Source organism: Vombatus ursinus, unplaced genomic scaffold (assembly GCF_900497805.2).
Source record: "Vombatus ursinus unplaced genomic scaffold, bare-nosed wombat genome assembly UNPS02014807.1, whole genome shotgun sequence".
In the NCBI taxonomy this organism is placed as follows: domain Eukaryota; kingdom Metazoa; phylum Chordata; class Mammalia; order Diprotodontia; family Vombatidae; genus Vombatus; species Vombatus ursinus.
The window spans coordinates 7,759,964-7,780,786 of NW_020954585.1; the positions used below are offsets into that span (position 1 = coordinate 7,759,964).

General features: G+C 36.1%; 1 protein-coding gene across 2 annotated transcripts in view; it reads right to left on the bottom strand.

Moving 5' to 3' along the window:
- The window catches only part of LOC114052318 (uncharacterized protein C16orf52 homolog B), a 72,598-nt gene that overhangs the window by 1,358 nt on the left and 50,417 nt on the right, over positions 1 to 20,823 (bottom strand). For both annotated transcript variants that reach the window (XM_027874867.1, XM_027874866.1), the window contains one exon: positions 4,433 to 4,645. In XM_027874867.1, the coding sequence (XP_027730668.1) occupies positions 4,433 to 4,645 (213 nt within the window). The remainder of the gene's footprint in view (positions 1 to 4,432; positions 4,646 to 20,823) is intronic.

The window sequence follows — 20,823 nt, forward strand, 5'->3', positions numbered from 1 at the left end:
TGTTTTGTATGGTTCAGGTCATGGAACACTGCAGTCTCTGAAGAAGTGAAAGTAAAAATCACCCCAAAGGTAAAAGAGGCACAAGCTGCAATATAATAAACCAGGAATACTGAAGAAGTGGAAAAAGGATGTCAAAGAGGAAGAGGAAAAGGAGGAGGAAGAAGAGGAAGAGGAAGAAGAAGAAAGACTTGTGTGCTTCACTGGCATATGTGCAACATCAGCAGAACACAAGGAAGATTCCAGCACATTGTGTGGAAGCTCTGTGGTGAATGTATAGGATGAAAGTTGCATGGGATGGGCAAGCACAGTGAGGTTGCAGTATGCATCATTGGAGGGAATAACCATATGGATGAGATTTCAGCTCCAATTGTATGTACTGAATATTTCTTTTATTCAGATTTAAGCCAGATCACTTAAAGATAAAACCCTGCTGTGTTCACTCAGACAAAAGTACCTAAGATATTTCACTACACTGACACAGAAAGTGGGAAGGACACAGATTTACCATTGCCTTACAGACTCAAGGAAATTTAGCAACTATCTAGGAGATATCTGCATTGTCCATATAGTTGCTTTTCACCCTAAACAATGTTCTAAAGAAAATAAAATCCTTCTCAATTTCCTGGGCATAGTTTTACTGGGAAAAGCAGATTTAAAATGACCTTGTTTTGCTTTGACTGTACAAACACAATTAAGTATATTGTGATGAAAAATGCTGGTCAAAACTCTACGGCACAGGCATAAAAACTTCATATGTCTGGCTCAACAGCTTTTAATATGCTTGTAGAAAGTGTTTTAGAAAATTATGTCCCATTGTACTAATTCATAGTTCCTGGGTAATGAAATCACCTATGTTTTCAAGAAAATATTTTAAGTGTTTTGAAAGGAACTTTATCTCTGGTCAAATTTACTCATGGTCAAATATTAATTCCATCCTGGGTAGCTTAACTAGTTTGAGATCTAGAAAATCACACTATCTCCAGTATAATGTAAAACAAGACATAGATAGTCACTGCTTGTCAAGAGAGAGAAAAGTGTAGCAGAAAGACAGCTGGCTTGCTGTTGGAGATCTGCATGTGAATACTAGATCTGATATAATATTACCTATATGATTTGGGCCAAGTCACTAAACTCTCTGAGTCTCAGTTTCCTTATTTGTAAAAAAAAAAAAAAAAGGTTGGTTTTGATCTCTTACTATCTCTTTCTGGCTCTAATGATTTACAAGACTTGAAGTTTTCCATTACCATCACTGTAGCTTCTTTCAGGTTCAGTTTACTTTTTAAACAAAAGGTGCTACTTGATCATCGTGTTTTACTAAATCATTTTCTAAGCTAGACAAATTACAGAATTTAGTGTGACAGTGTGAATAAATAAAAACAAACAAAAATGGGATATTTTTCTGGATGTTAAAATGGTATCTTCTTAAGGATAAAATTCCAAGTAATAAACACCATAGCACTTCGGGCTGTTTCAGTGGTATGATTTGATATTGTTTTATCTCATAGAAAGACAAATATTATTTCATTCTGGAAAACTATCACACTCATTGATACGTAACTGGAGTTAGATTACTTCAAATATCCACTAGGGACAAACATTTATTATAGTAAGTTTTAATGTTCTATGCCATTTCATTATCTAGTCAACAGTAAATAATAATTTTATATACGGTTGCCAATGGCCACTTTCCAGCCTGTTTGACACAATTTGCTGATAAAGCTTGTGACCTAATATGATTTAATAGATTTGGAGCTATAATCTAAATCTTCAATAACACACAATCTTGTTAAAACAGAGGACAGAAACAATTGTTTTAAAATGTCACTTTGTTAGTGTTGAAAAAACTGGTTGCTAATTATCTTAATCTTGTACTCAAAATCAAGTTAATGGAAAAATACTTTGAAGAATTGTACATTTTAAAGCTGCTAGTTTTAGCAACTAACATGCAAATGACACTCCTGCCTCTTCCTGTCCCCAGTGTGAAATTGATATTTACATTTTTTAGTGGAGTAATCAGTGAACATATTCACATTAAAATAATCTTTAATATTTTATATGAATTGAATGTTTTCCAAACTGGCAGGAAAAGACTTAATCATTTTTAAAGGAAGCAGATTTTTATTCAATATGATTTTGGTTGACATCCAAAGACTTATCAGTTCTTAGGCTTAAGATAAATTTTGTATCTATATTTTTTAACTGGTTACAAGGAACTATTAAGTTACTTGAGAAGTGATGATGATAATAAATCTACTAATTTCTGAAGAGTCAGAACAAAAAAGGAAAACAATCACCTTAGATGTGCTGGAAGATGAGGAGGAGATAGAAGTTAGAAGAGACAAGACTGGCATCATAGCATAGTGGAAAGAACAATGGCCTCAGAGCCAAAAGACCTTTGTTCAAGTCCCAACTTAGTTGTTCCTTAACTTGTTAACTTTGAGACTTGGAATCTTTAACTCCCAGAAATCTAAGTGTCTTTCTGTATTTAAAAATGTGTCTCCTACCTATCTCAGAGGGTTAAGAGTAAATTGCTTTGCGAATGGTAAAGCACTATATAAGCATGAGTTGTTATTTTTATTTATAAAGTCTTTCAATAAATATGATCAAAGACATTACTTTCCCTTCTTTCTGCAGTGATTTCATCATGAAATCTCTTCCAAATTTTCCCACAGAGGAATCCATCAAACAATGACCTGTTTGATCCATGAACCAATATGACTAATGTTTAAGAGACATTGGTGCCTAAGTAGAATAGTATATAACAAGATCAAAGTAATCTTCAAAGTTGCGATATAAACACCAGAGGGAGCCCATTCCCTCCTATTACTGCCACACTAGAGTAGATGATCTCAACTGGCTACAACATTAAGCTTGAGGCTTATTGTACCAAACTTCAAAGGGAAAGTACAAGAAAGAAGTCAGGTTAATTACTGCTCCTAGTTTTGATCACTTTTGTATCAATTACCAAGAAATATATGCAGAGGCAGACCTTATGCCAATATTTCGACAAAATCTAGGGACAAATTTTTCCATTTTCACTCATAAGAAATGAACTTCAAATAGCAAACATGATTGTCTTTTGCAGCAATTCATAAAGGCTCAAGTTCCCTTTTAAATCTCTCTTTGATATACCCCAATCCAGGCATTTTTTTCTTTCTTTAAACTGCCTCAGGGCCCAAATCTAAGTAAATGAGGGGACTATCTTCTCTATTGAGTTCTTCCTATATTGAAGGTGAAAGAAATTACCAGTTTGTTCTTTAAGCAGTTTATTAACAGGAATGGACAACTTTTTTCTCTGTCCACAGGAAAAAAAAATAAAGAAATGAAGACAGAGAAAAAGAGAAATAGAAAAATAACAGGAGGAGGTCACAAACTAATACTGAGAGATATTCAGATCCCCACAAAGAGTGACTGATAGTTGTTCATGGAAAACCAACTCTATATTTTGGCCTTCCAGGATACTGCCACTAATGATTTGTTGCCTTTTCACAACTATAGAGGCAAATGAGGATATCAATTCTTGATATCTTTATGACAGGCCAGGCAATATGAAGCTGAGAGCAAACCGAACCCATGAGTTTGAGTGTCTCTATTTCTACTTTATAATATTAAATGACTTTTATGCACTTGAAATTTGGGCTAGGTCAATCAACTAGAAGTTCCCTATAGCAAGTCTATGAAGTAGAAGTTTCCTTTAGTATTATTATTACTTACCTTACAAGTCATCATATTTTCTACTGTTTTCATATCTCTCTGAAAAGTAATAGATGTAGCAGAAGTAGCAGAATTATAGAACTGAGTTTTCTTCTACATTGTGATCTCTGTGGTTTAGCTCTAAGTTAAGCTTTCCTATGATTTATTTTATAATTAACTCAATTTTCTAAGTCATAAGAGGACGTGTAGCACATACATTCATTGCACTCTTGAACAATGTTTAACAATGTGTAGAACAGTTGATACACATTTATTACAAAAGCAAACTTATAGATTCTTTCATAGCAGACATGCAAAAGCAATAATGTTAGTAAAAACAAACAATAATGTAAATTTGTATTTCTGAAACTTTTTCTTTTGATTTATTTTTGATATGGAGGCACAATTGCCTGTAGTCAAAAAATTGGACCAACTATGCCACAACAGAAATGAGAAACAAATTCATCAAATAATTAAGACAGCAGAAGTTTTTCCTAAAAAGTAGTCAAGGGTTTTAAAATACTAATCTTAGGTAAAAGGTCTGAACTAGGAAAGATTGCATTTTAGTTCTCTTTGTATATAGTACCTGTCATGCACAATTAGGCACTTAATGTCTATGCCAAATACCTTCTACTTTGATATTCACTGATGTTCAGGAAGAACTGACTATTTGCTTCTGTTTTTCTTTATAAAAACCTATCTGCTTTCCTGACAAGTTTGGCAAACACAGATTACTTACTTCCAGTGAACGCTATCCAACGAGCATATTTTGTAGCTTCTCTTCGCCAATGGGAAGCTACCAGCAAGCCACATGTGACAGTCAATGAAATGATTCCCATGATGATGAAAAATAAAGTGGTAACCCATTCAGGGGGAAGCCGTGGAGGGATACATGTCCTGTCACGTCCATGGATTGTTTGACACTGCCTTACAAGGCCCACAGTGAGTGCTCCTAGAGAGAAGCAAAATGTGGGTAAATGTTTATGGGACTGTTGAGATTCTTTCTTCCTCCTCCCCCTAAAACAAACTGAGCTGTCTCTAATTTGTTAAGTCAGTGGGTTAAAGCAACTCTGCTCCACAAAATAATATTTGGCACTAGTAAACTCTAAACTTGAGGAACATGAGGAATGAGGTCAATCTAGTGCATTTAATTCCACTGAGGCCCTGGAAAGCTACAGGTGAGGTCTGTTTAACACATGCAATATAAACTTTTATATCTCTATATCTATATAGATATATAGTTATACATAGACATATATCTATACGTCAACTGTAATCATTCTGTTCTTAGATAGAAAACCCACTTGTAGTGCTTTTTTGGGTCACTGGAGACAACATTTTCTAGGAAAACTCTGTTGACAAAATTGAGTATCTTAGGACTAAGCATTAGAAAAACTACCTTGTCAAAGTTAAATGGACTAAGATACTACATCAACTTTCCCACTAAACCCCTACAAATATTCTGGAAGAGACTGTTTCCCATTCAATATGTTCAGTAATTTTAGAACGTAATAAAAATACTATATCCACAATTTGAACAGTGACTAGCATGGCTTATCAGAAAATCAATTCTGCACAAACAACCAAAGATATAAATCCCAATTAGTGGTTGTTATAAAACATTGTTTCCTTTTTAGCATTAATTTCACACCAACACTATGGATTCTCTTTTATTCAACAAAGATTTATTAAGTACCTACCATATACAAGATGCTGCAGGTGATACAAAAATAAGATAATGTCAAATAGTTTACGGAATAGGCAAATAGGTTGTGAATAAGCTAAAACGATAACTACAACACACAACAAAATATAAGTGTATATAGGAGAGGCACAAAGTGCTCAGTTGTAAGCAGCATCAAGGAAGAAAGATTCATGGAGGAAGTAGTATTTGAATTGGGTTTTAAAATATAGACAAAAAATTCCATTCTACACCCACGAAAAGAGGAAAAACTGGGGCAGCTAGGTGGCGCAGTAGATAGAACACCAGCCCTGGAGTCAGGAGGACCTGAGTTCAAATGTGGCCTCAGACACATAACACTCACAGCTGGTGACTCTGGGCAAGTCACTTAACCCCAGTTGCCTCACAAAAAAAGGGAAAAGAAAGACAGAAAACTTTGGACATGTTCATGGAATGTAAGGGGTTCAGTTTGGCAAGTTCATAGAATACACAGGAAAGAAAATAGCATGGATAAGGCAAGGCAGGCTGAAGCCAGAAAGTAAAGGATCTTGAGAACAAGGAGTCAGCAAGGATTTCTGACAAATTGTAATTAGATCTACGTATTACTGAAGGTTAATATGGCAACAGTGTGAAGAAGGAGTAGAGAAGAAAGAGTTAGAAAAGAAGATTGATTAGAGGGATATTTCAATAATTTAGGTGAGATGTAATGAGGGCTTTGGCTAGGTCGGTGGCAGTGGGAATGCAAAAGAGACACTCTATGCTGGAGTTCATGGAAGCAGAACCAAAAGGAATTGGCAACTATTTGGATATGGGGGTTAAGGGAGGGGGAAGATGAGTCAAAGATGACTCATTTTGAGCCTCAGATGACTGGAAGAATGACATTGCCATTAATAAGAGAAACTGCTAAGATCAAGTTTGAAGAAAAGATGAGTATAGTTTAAGAATCAGTGAAAATTTACTTACAGAATCTTAAGACTCAGAGGCTAAAGGTTCTATATTCATTTGAAAAACAAACAACAACAGAAACAAACAAAACAATCCCCAAACTTCATTCACCACTAAGAACTGTGGGAGAAAGTGTTACTCCTATACAAAGAACAGCTGCAATAAAAGTTACCTAGAAGAAAAGAAATGCTTGAGAATCTATCTAAATAACAGATTCCTATACTTTTTGCCCTGGCTATTTTTTCACTAGAAAGATGATTTCTTTCCAGAAAAGAACCTCTTGACTTAAGACTATGATTTTCATTTGTCCTATTTATATTTTTACTCAATAGGATAAAGATGCCTGCCACTAACAAGTGACTTCTTAAAGAACAAAATTTTGTGTATTCAGTGCTTCTGATATGTGATGGGTTGGCTGTGAAGGAGGAGGTTGTGACAGTAGTCTGGGTGTTTTAGCACCTTGGTTTTGCTAGTGAAGTATTTTTAGAAACAAGAATGAAATTGAGAGTAAATGAAGTAAGAAGTAGGTTATAGTCTCAAATGATGCTAGAATCTTGAAATTTTTTTCAAAGTGCTAACTACATATGACCCTAGCTCTTTAATTACAGTTATCAGAGAAGGTAGAGGGAAATTATTTCAGACAAGCTGTGTTTTTATCCTGTTATAGCACTAAAATAATCTCACATGTGGATCTCTATGATGATCTTTGAACAGACAAAAGATAGGAATGTAAATGTAGGATTTTTTTGAGCTAGGACTAAGGTATACACTAGAGGGAAAGAATGTAAGCAGACTTCCACAGTAACATTATGCCCACCTCTAGCCTCCACTATTTGGAGTAGTATATGCTAAATAGAAATAAATAAATTAAATTTTCTTGGACTTCTAATATTAATTTTTAAAAGCCTTGTGATAATTGTTTGAAACAAACTAGAAAACCAAAGGAAAAAAGACAGCAGTGAATATATAGCTGTCCCTAATTTATTCCCCTGTCACTGTTCCCCCCCCCAACATTTTCTTGAAATGAAAACACGGAGGGCTTCCTACAAAACTGTTAACTTGAGATGACAAAGCATTTTCTTGTACTTTCTGAAAATAAAGAAGGCATTCACAGCAGTACCCAAGAGCTCAGAACAGGAAACTACTCCTGACCATTGAGCAAAGGAAGGCCTCAAACAACAAATTAACCTCTGTAGTCACTGTTACACATATGAAAGCAGATTGTTCTATGAAAGACTATGAAAATGGACGAAAAGAACCTTACAAAGTATAATCTTAAAAAAATTCTAAGTATAGCCTTTTTGATTACTTAATCAAAAGGGCTTTATACTAAAAAAGATGAGGGAGGGAGAAGACTGCTTATGTATAACTCCCAAGTAAGATACTCTAGAAAGCAGCCACAAAGAATAGCAATTGCAACACCCAGAAATTCATAGGAGAAAAAAAAAAAATCTAAGAAAAGTTTGTAGCAAATTCCATGGCCTCAAAAGTCTATACACAAATGTCCAGAGTTTTCATTTATAATTGCCTACAGATAGAACTTTCCTAAATTTCATTTTGAAGACTTTTCCATAAAGTAACTCATTCTGTCTGCCATAACTCAAATATACTCTCTCTTCCTAAACATATTTCTGAATGTATATAGTATAGATAAAAGTATACATAACACTGATCCTTTTCCCCAATGCAGGGCATATTATTGCTGTAGCCTAATTTTATCTTTTTGTGTGTATGGTTAAAATCTTTGAAGACTTACTTTGTCTTCCTTTTTTGACTGGAACTCAATCAAGTACAAAGAACTATGTACACACTTAGAAAAAGTTATTAATCAAAATTATAGACACACCTTCAACAAACTAAGTGAAAGAATCTTAACAGATGTTTGTCTCTAATGGAACAGCAGTGCCTCGGTGTGTACTGAATCCGATTACCAAAGGTAAAGATAAAATAGTCAACACCTGCATTTTGAAGGAAAGTGACTTAATGTTAATTAGTAATAAGAAAATATAAAGTATCTAGGAAAATGAATCCCCAAGTACTTATTTATTGTTTATTATGTTTATTATGCACTGTTACATGAATCAGAGATATGACAATTAGTAAAATCTACCAATTTCAAAAAAAAAGAACCTCTTAAGACACATTGTATATCTGGTGAAAGCAAACAGTTTGTTAACATTATTATTTTATTTTATGGGTGTTGCCCTAGAACAATGCAACTTGTAACTTGGAATCATTGAGCTGGATGAGATATAACTCAGTCCAAGTCCCTCATTTTACAAGTTAGGAAACTGAAGGCCAAAAATGTGAGTGGCAGAGCTGGGAAGTATTCAAACTTGAGTTATAGTGTGCTTTTCACTACTATTACTTCCTTGGGATATAATAAATTACAGTCACATGTATTGTTTCATAAATTGTGTCATACACACAGGTTTTTAGTGTATATTACAAACAGTAGATATTCAACAGTTATCTGCTGAAATAAATGGAATATCTGAGTATCCTGTCATTTTCTAGTACTGTTAGCTAGGGAACTTTTGCCCATCTGCACACTTAATCCATCTTACTTATAACAATTAACCATGACTTTCTCTTTCCCTGAATTCCTGCATATAGGCTATGCCATACAATCTTGTATTTGATTATACTCTATTTTGTTTTATATAATCTCCTCTAGTTATTCCATGCTTATGAGGCTTAAACTCCTTAACCAAGTTGTAAACACTTGAATAGGAACTAAATCATCCATCTTCCACTTCTTTTGTATCCCCGCTCCCAACCTCTAATAGTTCTTACCACAGTACTGGGCCCGTGAGAAGCACTTAATAAATTCTTAGTGAACCAAAGTGAATTGAAAACAAGCTAAATTTAAAATTACATTGTATTAAATGGGCTCTCCTATAGAACATGCCTTATTCTGTGTGGTTCCCTGCAGCACACTAATTAAACACACACTCAATCGTTCACTAATGCTACATCTTTATCTGCCACTTGAAGTGGCCTACGATTCCAAATCCCCTTAAACCAAATCTGTCTGTATTCTGCACTTGTTTCCTAGGTAACCAACCCTGCCAGAGGGAAAACAAACTCCAGAACACTACCCCTTTCTTCCTCCCTTCTCTTGGAATCTCACTTACATGATACAATACGCAAAAGAAAAGACAAGTAGTGATTCTAGGCATGGAATCCTACCTATGGCCTCTTCATTAGGGAAGCAGCATGATACATATCATGCAGGGGGCTTGAGACACAGCTTAAACTGTCATACATGAAGCCTGTATATATTCCACACTTAAAATAATTAGTAGCCATGTTGTGTCACCTCATATCAAAGAGCAACAGACTGGAGATTCAGAAAGTAAAAAAAAATTATCTTCAAGAAAGGTACATATTACAACAATTTTAAAGTGAGCATACCCTTCAAACTATGCATACCCTTTGATCCAGCAATACCACTACTAGGTGTGTATCCCAAAGAGATCATTAAAAAAAAGGAAAAAGACCTACATGTAGAAAAATATTTATAACAGCTGTTTTGTAGTGGCAAAGAATTGGAAATTGAGGGGATGCCCATCAACTGGGAAATGACTGAACAAATTGTGGTATATAAATGTAATAGAACACTATTATGCTATAAAAAATGATGAGCAGCTAAATCACTATTGATTAGAGAAATGCAAATCAAAACGACTCTAAGGTACCACATCATACCTGTCAGATTGGCTAACATGACAAAACAGGAAAATGATAAATGTTAGAGAAAATGTGGGAATATTGGAACACTAATATATTGTTGGTGAAGTTGTGAACTGATTCAACCATTCTGGAGAACAATTTGGAACTATGCTAAAAAATTGTGCCTACCCTTTGACCCAGCAATACCACTTCGAGGTCTGTATCCCAAAGAGATCATACAAATGGGACCCATATGTACAAAAATATATATAGCAGCTCTTTTGTGGTGGCAAAGAATGGAAATTGAGGGGATGACCATCAATTGGGGAATGGCTGAACAAGTTGTGGTATATGAATATAATGGAATACTATTGTGCTGTAAGAAAGTGGACTTCAGAAAAAACTGGAAAGATTTGCATGAACTGATGCTAAGCAAATGAGCAGAACCTGGAGAACATTGTACACAGTAACAGTCATGTTGTGCGATGACTAACTTTGATAGACTTGGCTCTTCTCAGCAATGCAAGGATCTAAGACAATTCCAAAAGACTCATGATGGAAAGTGCTATCCACATCCAGAGAAAGAACTATGGAGTTTAAGTGCAGATCAAAGCACACTATTTGCTCTTTTTTTTCCTTCTGTTTTGTTTTGTTTCCTCTTTCTTGTGGTTCATCCCATTAGTTCTAATTCTTCTTTACATCATGACTAATATGAAAATGTTTAATATGAACGCATAAGTACAGCCTATATCAGATGGCACACTGTCTTGGGAAAGGGAGAGGAGAGGGAGGGGGAGAAAATTTAAAACTCAAAATCTTGTGGAAGTGAATGTTAAAAACAAAAAATAAATAAATTAAAAAAAAAAAAGACTCATGATGGAAAATGCACATCCAGAAAGAGCTTTGGAGTCTGAATGCAGATGGATGCAGATACTACTTGCTTTCTTTTTCTTTTGTTGTTTTGTTTTGTATCTTCTTTCTTGTGGTTTGTCCCATTAGGTCTAATTCTTCTTTACATCATGACTAATGTGAAAATATGTGTAACATGAATGTATAAGTAGAGCTTATATCAGATTGTATGCCATCTTGGAGAGGGGGGAGGAGAAAACGGGGAAAAATTTAAAACTCACAATCTTGTGGAAGTGAATGCTGAAAACTACAATTAATTAAATTTATTTTTGAGTTCCAAATTCTTTCCCTCCCACCTTCCCCTCCCCCTCATTGAGAAGGCAAACAATTTGATATAGATTATACATGTGTAGTCATGGAAAACATATTCTCATGTTAGTCACGTCGTGAAGTAAAACAGACAAAAAACTCCAAGAAAAATAAAGAAAGTAAAGAAAAAGTATGCTTTGATTTATATCAGTTCTATATCTGGAGATGGATAGTATTTTTCATCATAAGTCCTTCAGAACCTTGTAATTGGTGAGAAGAACTAAGTCATTCACATTTAATCATCCAACAATATTGTTGCTGCCGTACACAATATTCTCCTGGTTCTGCATATTTCATTTTGCATCAGTTCATGTAAGTCTTTCCAGGTTTTTCTGAGAGCATCCTGCATATCATTTGTTTTTTTTACATGAGGCAATTGGGGTTAAGTGACTTGCCTAGAGTCACACAGCTAGTAAGTGTTAGGTGTCGAGGCCAGATTTGAACTCAGGTCCTCCTGACTCCAGGGGTGGCACTCTACCCACTGCACCACCTACCTGCCCCTGCATATCATTTCTTATAGCACAATAGTATTCCATCACAATCATATACAACAACTTGTTCAGCAATTCCTCAATTGATGGACATTTCCTCAATTTTCAATTCTTTGCCACCACTAAAAGAACTGCTATAAATATTTTTGTACACATAGGTTCTTTTCCTTTCTTTTTTTATCTGTTTGGGATACTGACCTAGTAGTGGTACTGCTGGGTCAAAGGGTATACACAGTTTTATAAGCCCTTTAGGTGCAGTTCCAAATTGCTCTGCAGAATGGTTAAATCAGTTTGCAACTCCACCAATAGTGCATTATGTTTCAATTTTCCCAAATTCCCTCTAACATTTGTTATTTTCCTTTTCCGTCATATTAACTAATCTGACAGGTGTGGGGTGGTAGCTCAGAATTGTTTTAATTTGCATTTCTCTAATCAACAATGATTTAGAGCATTTTTTCATATGACTATATATAGGTTTGATGACTTTTGTCTGAAAACTGCCTGTTCATATCCTTTGCACATTTATCAATTGAGAAATGGCTCTTATTTCTATAAATCTGACTCCTCTACATATTTGAGAGATGAAGTCTTTATCAGAGAAACTTTTAAATTTTTTTCACAGTTATGATTGCTATGTATTTCCCTCTATCCTATTTCCTCTCTATTTATCCTACTCTCTCATTTTACCCTGTCCCTTCTCAAAAGTGTTTTGCTTTTGATTTTTACCTCCCCCAACTGGTCCCTGCCTTTTATCAGCACCCTGGGTACCCTCCTAATTTCCTGTGTCATTAAGATAGGTTTTTATACCCAACTTAGTCTGTATGTTATTCCTTCTTTGAACCAATTCCAGTGAGTAGGGTTTAAGTGCCCCTCCCTTCACTGTAAAAGCTCTTTTGTACCTTTTATGTCGGATAATTTACCCCATTCTACCTCTCTCTTTTAATCTTCTCCCAGTGTATCCCTTTCTCACTCCTTAATTATATATATATATATATTTTAGATAAGCATTCTATCATATTCAACTTACACCCATGCCCTCTGTCTATGTATACTCCTTCTAACTGTCCTAATAATGAAAAAGTTTTTAGGAGTTACAAGTATCATTTTCCCATGTAGGAATGAAAACAGTTTAACCTTACTGAATCCCTTATGATTTCTTTTTCCTGGTTATCTTTTTTTGCTTCACTTGAGTTTTGTATTTGAAAGTCAAAATTTTTATTCACCTCTGGTCTTTCCATCAGGAATGTTTAAAAGTCCTCTATTTCACTGATTATCCATTTTTCCCCCGAAGGATTATACTTGGTTTGGCTGGGGTAAGTGATTCTTGGTTGTAATCCCGGCTCTTTTGCCTTCCAGAATATCATTTTCCAAGCCCTTCAATCCTTTAATATAGAAACTGCTAACTCTTGTGTTATCCTGACAGTGGCTCCACAATATTTAAATTGTTTCTTTTTGGCTGCCTGCAATATTTTCTCCTTGGATTGGAAACTCTGAAATTTGGCTGTAATATTCTTGGGAGTTTTCATTTTGGGATTTCTTTCAGGTTGTGGGTGATGGTTTCTTTCAATTTCTATTTTACCCTCTGATTCTAGGATATCAGGGCAGTTTTCCTTGATAATTTCTTGAAAGATGACGTCTAAGCTCTTTTTATTATGGCTTTCAAGCAGTCCAATAATTTTTAAAATTATCTTTGCTGGATCTACTTTCCAGGTCAGTTGTTTATCCAAAGAGATAGTTCACATTGTCTTCTATTTTTTCATTATTTTGATTTTGTTTTATTGTTTCTTGATTTCTCATAAAGTCATTAGCTTCCATTCACTCAATTCTAATTTTTAAGAAATTATTATTATTTTGATGAGGTAATTGGGGTTAAGTGATTTGCCCAGGGTCACGCAGCTAGCGTCAAGTGTCTGAGGCCAGATTTGAACTCAGGTTCTCCTGACTCCAGGGCTGGTGCTCTACCCACTGTGCCACCTAGCTGCCCCAAGATATATTTTTTTTTTGTGAGCTTTTGTACTTTTCTATCTGGCCAATTCTGCTTTTTAAAGAGTTCTTCACTTCAGTGAATTTTTGTTTACCTTTTTCCATTTGGCCAATTCTGCTTTTCAGGGCATTCTTCTCTTCGTTGGGTTTTTGTGCCTCTTTTACCATTTGGCCTATTCTGTTTTTTAAGGTGTTATTTTTTCAGTACTTTTTGTGCCTCCTTTACCAAAGTGTTGACTCTTTTTTCATCATTTTCTTGCATCACTCTTATTTCTCTTCCCAATTTTTCCTCTCTTTTATGTGATTTTTAAAATCCTTTTTGAACTCTTACATGGTCTGAGACCAATTCATATTTTTTTCTGAGGCTTTCTTTGGATGTAGCAGTTTTGACTTTGTTGTCTTCTGAGTTTGTGTTTGTTGTTCTCTGTCATCATAGTAACTTTCTACAGTCAGGATCTTTTTCTGCTGTTTGCTCATTTTCCTAGCCTATTTCTTTACTTTTAACTGTACCAAAGTGGGGCTCTGCTTCTGCAGTGAAGGGGGCACTTTCCTAAGCTTCAGATTTTTTGTACAGCTATTTTCAGAGATAATTCTTGGTACCTATATGTTTTTGGTTCTTCCAATGTGGTATGACCTAGGGAGAGGTATGTCTACTACTCTCCTAGTCTGTGAGTGACCACAAGTACTCTTTCCCACCCTGGAACTGTGACCAGGGTCTCAGTTTCCTTGTGGTTGCAAGCTCTAGTATGCTAGCGCTCCTCCTTGTCCTAGTACTGAGACCCACGACTATAACCCAGATCCAGGTATGGGCAATGCAACTGGTCCTTATGATCAGTTGTCTGACCCCCTAACCATCTGTGGGCTGAGGTCTGAAAATGCCACTGTTGTCACTGTTTCAATCATTCCCAAGGACAACTGTTGGTTTACTGAGGCCTGGTTTGTGCTGGACTGTGCTCCACCTTCATCTTGGTACAACAGACCTTACCTGCTGACCTTCCAAGTTGTCTTGGGCTGAAAATTAGTTTCACCCCATCTTTTGTGGATTCTGCCACTCCAGAATTTGTTTTGAGGCATTATTTAAAGTTTTTATAGGGGTTTTAGAGAGAACTCCAGTGAGTTCCTGCCTTTTCTCCTCTATCTTGGCTCTGCCCCTCCAAACAAAAACAATTCTACAAAAAGCTTGGTGTGAGACAGAACTGGGCCACATTATCTCAAGGGCATTTATAAACAAAACAGGAGGTCAACAAATAAAATGCAACAAATCTCAAAATGTGTCTATAATGATCCATTTTCATCATCAGTGACAGAGAAACTGCCACATTTTGGAATCAGACACTTCAATCCCCACTCTGTTACATTAGGACATAGAAATGGCACTTAAGAAGATGAAGTCAGAAAATAATCACAAATGATGTTAATATCTCTGAAAGGATGATCTAGAGAAACACCAGTACCTACCGAACCATATGCCTACTTTCTCAATCTCAAACGATTTTATGAAAATGATCTACATGCATAACTATGTTATCTTTGGTGAAAAACGTAAGGATAGGCAAGCAATATATAATTCTCTACAGGAGATCACATTCTTATAGTCACACAATTGGCTCAAGATTGCAAAAAACACAAGATCCTGCTGTATTTATTAACTACACCACTCCTCCACAAAAAAAAAAAAGAAAAAAAAAGAAAAAAAAAGAATTAAGTTTCATTATAGCAAAAGGTTTCACATAGAAGGTGGTGGTTGAATTAAACCTGGAAGGAAATTAGGCATTCTAAGAGACGAAGGTGAGGTAGTGTGGTGGGAGTGCAAAAACTGCTCTCTCTAAAGTAACCAATGATCTCAAAAATGCCAACTCTGATGGTCTTTTCTCAGTTCTCCTTCTTGACCTTTCCATTGACAATTTACTGTCTTGGACATACCCTCATCTGTGGGTTTTCATGACACTACTCTCTCTTGGTTTTCCTGCCTGTCTGATGGCTTGTTTTCTGTTTCCTTTGTAGGCCTATCATCCATATTATGTCTTCTAACTGTGTGTGTTCCTTAAGGCTCTGTCCCGGGGCCTCTTATTTTCCCTCTCCACACTCCATCAGTAATCTTATCAATTCCCAGCAGTTTAATTATTATCACTATATAGATGACTCAAAGTTCAGTACATACAACTCCACTCTCCATTGAGCTTCAATCTTTCATCACCAACTTCCTACTAGACTAATAGACTAATAAATGCTTGTTGATTGATATACTAATTAACTGTACTGGCCATCCAACTAGATCTCATAGTTTGGAGAGTTACCATTTTTCATTTACTTAGTTTTTCCTTTATGAATTGTTAGGCCAATCACTTTTGAGTAAACAGAGATCTAATTCAAGAGACCCTATGATACTCTGGGTCTTAATGAAGTCAACACAATTATCATTGGCAAACAGGAGTATCTCAAAAATCTTGTTGTCTATATGGAAACATTCTTCCATTTCGACCTTGACCAAGACATTCTCTATGTCACTGGCAAGGAGATATGTTTTATGCTTAAATTGATGTTAATAATGAGAGGGTCATTAAACAGAGATATTTCTGTGGTTGTATTTCTCAAAGAATCTCATATAATTTTTAACACGCATAAGAGTCTCAGATTCCATGTTGGAGGAGAGTCATTAAAGCTTCTTCCATGTATTTTTTTTAACCTGAATTTGACAAATACCAAATGAGTATTTTCATAAACAAAGTAGAACAGAAAGGACCATACATGTAGCTGAGACTGTACTACAGAGTTTGCTTTTCAAGAATTAAGAAAAATTCAACATGTTATTTTCAAAGCTGATTTCTGTTTCTTACTTCTTTCTGTTCTCTTCTGTACACTTCAAAAATTTAAGTGATTCTCTTTTCTCTTCATTCTTTGTTAACCCTTCTCTCCCCACAAAAAAGGGTGAAAGAAAAGAAAAACAACAACCTATGTCCTCTGAATCAAATATGCACATTCAAGCAAAACTAATCCCCTTATTTGCCAAGTCCAAAAAGTCTCTGCACCTTGAATTCATCACCCTTTGATGAGAAGTTGAAAGCATGCTTGTTCCATTATTGGTCTTCTGGAATCGTGGTTTGTCATTGAAATAATCAGGTTCTTAAGTCTTTCTTAGTTCTTTTCTTGACAATGTTGCTATTATATAAATTGTCATGTACTCACTTCTTTCTGTATTAGTTATACAAACCTTCCTAGGTTTCTGTAAAATCATCCTTTTTGTCATTTTTTTATGGTGTAATGATATTCCATTACTCTCACATGCCATAATTTGTTTAGTCATTCTCCAGTTAATAGGGATCCCCTTAGTTTCCAGTTCTTTGATACCAGAAAAAGAGCTTTTTGTGTGTATATGACTTCTTTTTCTCTTTAATCTCTTTAAGGTATATACAGACCTAATAGTGGTATCACTGAATCAAAATGTATGCATAATAACTTTTTGGGCAAAGTTCTAGATTGCTTCCCAGAATGGCTGGACCAATTCACAGCTATATTAGTGTGCCTATACAACAGTATACTAGTGTGCCCTGTTTTCTCAGAGTTGCTCCAACCACTGCTATTGTTATTGTTTTGTTTGTTTGTTTGTTTTTTTGCAAATCTGATGGGTGTGAGGTAGAACCATAGAGTTGTTTTAATTTGTGTTTTTCCCAGTATTAGTGATTTGGAGCATTTTTTTCTTATGGCTATTGATAGCTTCCTTTTCTTTCTTTGAAAACTGCCTGTTCATATACTTCAACCACTTACCTACTGGAAAATAACTTTTGTTCTTATATCTGTGAATCAATTCTTTTACATATCGTGGGTATCAGACCATTATCACAGAAACTTCTTGCAAAGATTTTTTTCCCCAGTTACTCTATTTCCCTCCTAACTTCAATGATTTCTAGAATGATTAGACTAATTTGCAGCTCAACTAATAGCATATTAATCAATCTGTCTTTCTGTAGCCTCTTCAACACTATTTCTATCTTTCGTCACCTTTGTTAATTTGTTGACTGAAATGACAGAACTGTTTTGATTTGGATTTCTCTTAAATTAGTGATCTAGATCATTCATATTGTTGTTAAGTTTGTAATTATTCTTTTCATAACTGTATGACCACATGCCTCATATACACCTAGGGCAGCATATATGGGTGTGTATGTGTGTATACATATATGTGTATATAATACACATATGCATGCTAAATATGTATATAATATACATATATATTCCCTAATATATCGTGGATGTTAGAACCTTAAGGATATTTGAAATGAAGATTTTCTCCCTTCTTATTCTAAGCATACTGATTTGGTTCATAAAGAACCTATCTTTTTAAAAATAAATGTTATTTTGGTAATACTCCATGGCTGTGAAACTTGGAACACTGCAAACCATGAGGGATCAAAGTTGGTGGTGATACAAGGAGAATGGAGAGACACATACTGACATAAGCTGCTGTACATTTCCAATCACATAACTGGCTTTGTCCTAGGCTCTCTTCTCTTTTTTATTATTTTATTTTTATTATCTTACTTGGTGATCTTGTAAGCTCCCATGGATTTAATTATCTCCCCAACACAGATGATTCCCAGATCTTATAACCCTAATCTCTCTCCTGAGCTCTCTCCTGTATCACCAACTGCCTCTTGAACATCTTGAATTACATGTCCTATAGGGATATCAAATTCAAGATGTCCAACAAAATGGAACTCACTATCTTTGACCCTACACCTTCTCCCCTTCCCAACCTTCTCATTACTGTCCAGGGTACCACCATCCTTCTGGTTACCCAAGTTTACAACCTTGCTTCCATTTAGCCCATACATCTAACCTATTACTAATTCCTGTCATTTCTATTTTCATAACACCTCTGGTACCTGTGTCCCCTCCTCTTCAATCATACAACCACTACCATAGTATAAAGTATATTCATTTGGACTATTGCAATTGCCTTCTAATTAGTCTCTTTGCTTCAGATGTCTTCCACTCCAGTCAGCCGCCTAAGTGGTTTTCCTAAAGTACAAGGTTAACCATGTTACTACCTATTCAATAAAATCTAGTAGTTCTCTATTACCTCCAGGATCAAATGTAAAATCCTTTGGCATTTAAAGCCATTCACAACCTGGTCTCTTCCTTTCTAGTCTTCTACTTTACTATTCTCCTTGCACTCTACAATCTAGATACAAAGACTCACTTGCCATCCCTTTTATCCCACCTTTTGCAGGAGGCATTCCATCAACTTGATGCCATTACCTTCACTGAAAGATTATCTTCCAGTTCCATCTTGTATGTAATATACATCTTGTATCTATACAGTTATTTGTATACATTTTTAATCCATTACAATGTGAACTCCTTGATGGCAGGGATTATTTCTGCTTTTTTTTTTTTTGTATCCTCTAGCCTAGCACAGTGGTACAATAAAATGTTCACTCACTGCTTGTTGACTAATAGACAAAAGATATCATTGAAGAAATGAATAAAAGAAAAGGGACAGTTATATACTGACAGCAAGAGATAACTACAGCTCGAGTTCTCCACTGGTGACCAAAAACTGTTAAAAAAAAAAAACCAACCAAACAAAAAAAAACAAAAAAACCCACCCTAAAACAAAAACAACTAAACTAATAAAAGTTCTCCAAGGTCTTGGGTAGATGCACTGTGGAAGATCTATGGATCTGTGGAAGAATATGGACAAGAACTGCTTATAATAAAACATAGGCTGTGATCTGCATCAATAGAGGACAAAAGTACATAGGTAAGAATCAGATAATCTCAATGTTGGAAGGGAACACTGAACCCAACACACACCAGAACAAGAATGCCCTCCACACCTACAACAAGAGGCCACTGGCTTGTAGATCTTTAGTGAGGGAAACCCGCTACCTCCTAAGGCTGCCCTTTCTACTTTTTGAAAGTAACAATTGTTAGGAAACTGTTTCTTACTTCCTACCCATCTCTACACCATCCTGCTTCTACCCCAGCCATCAACCTGATATCCCTGCTTCACCCTGCCCATACCGATTCAGCTTTGAATTCCAAGTCCTGATGGGTATGCTTTCACTTTATCCTGACTGGAACCAAAAGGACATACTATTTTCCGGACGGTTTCACACCATGCTATTTGCCCACTCCTATATATTTACGTGTTGTCTTCCAGCATTACAATACAAGCTCCCTGAAGGCAGGGATTATCATCTTTGCTTGTATTTGTACCCCTAACTCTTAGCATAGTGCCTGACACATAGTAAATGCTCTATTTGACTTCCAAGAACCAAGATGGAGTAGATCGCTGTCCCTCTCCCATGCTTATTCCCCAACACCCATAAAACAACACCCCAGAACAGATTCTGGAATAGCCAGTGAAAAGACAGAGTGGACCAGTCTTTTGATCCAGGAAACTAAGAAGATTGGCAAATAAGGTCTGTGTCACTCCAGTAAAAGGGGAGAACCATCTAGGACAGGAAGCCTCCCAGCAAGCTGGCAGAAGGCTCTACCTCAACAAACCAATGGGAAATCCTAAGCCACAGAGCCAAGGAAGCAGGCAAACACCAACACCAGGACCCCCCACACGCCTCAGCATAGCTGGGGAACCAGCAGACTAGCTCAGAGAACTACCACGTGCAGCCCTGGGTGGGTAGGCAACCTCTAGCAGCTGAACCTCCATGTGCTTTAGTACAGCCTTAGAAAAACGCAAAAAAAACCCCACCTGGCCTCAGCACATACCAGACACCACCACAAAAAACCCAGTTCAGCACCAGGTAAGCTGTCAGACACCTACAGCCTCCAGTGGCCGGCACCTGAGGCCCCAAGGCACAAAGCCAGTGACCAGGCCCCTGAACTCCAGCAAAAGAAGCTTGGGACAGTGCTCCCTGTGCTCCAGTAGGAGAGCTCAACTTTAAAAGCCAGGAAATAGGTAAATAAAATGAGCAAAAAAGAACACTGACCATAGAGAATTATTACAGGATGACAGGGAAGATTAAAACAAACTCAGAAGAGGACAATATTGTCAACATACTCAAATCTAAACCCTTAAAGGGGAATATGAACTGGTATCAAGCCCAAAAAGCCTTCTTGGAAGAGCTCAAGAAGGATTTGAAAAGTCAAATAAGAGAAGTAGAAGAAAAATTG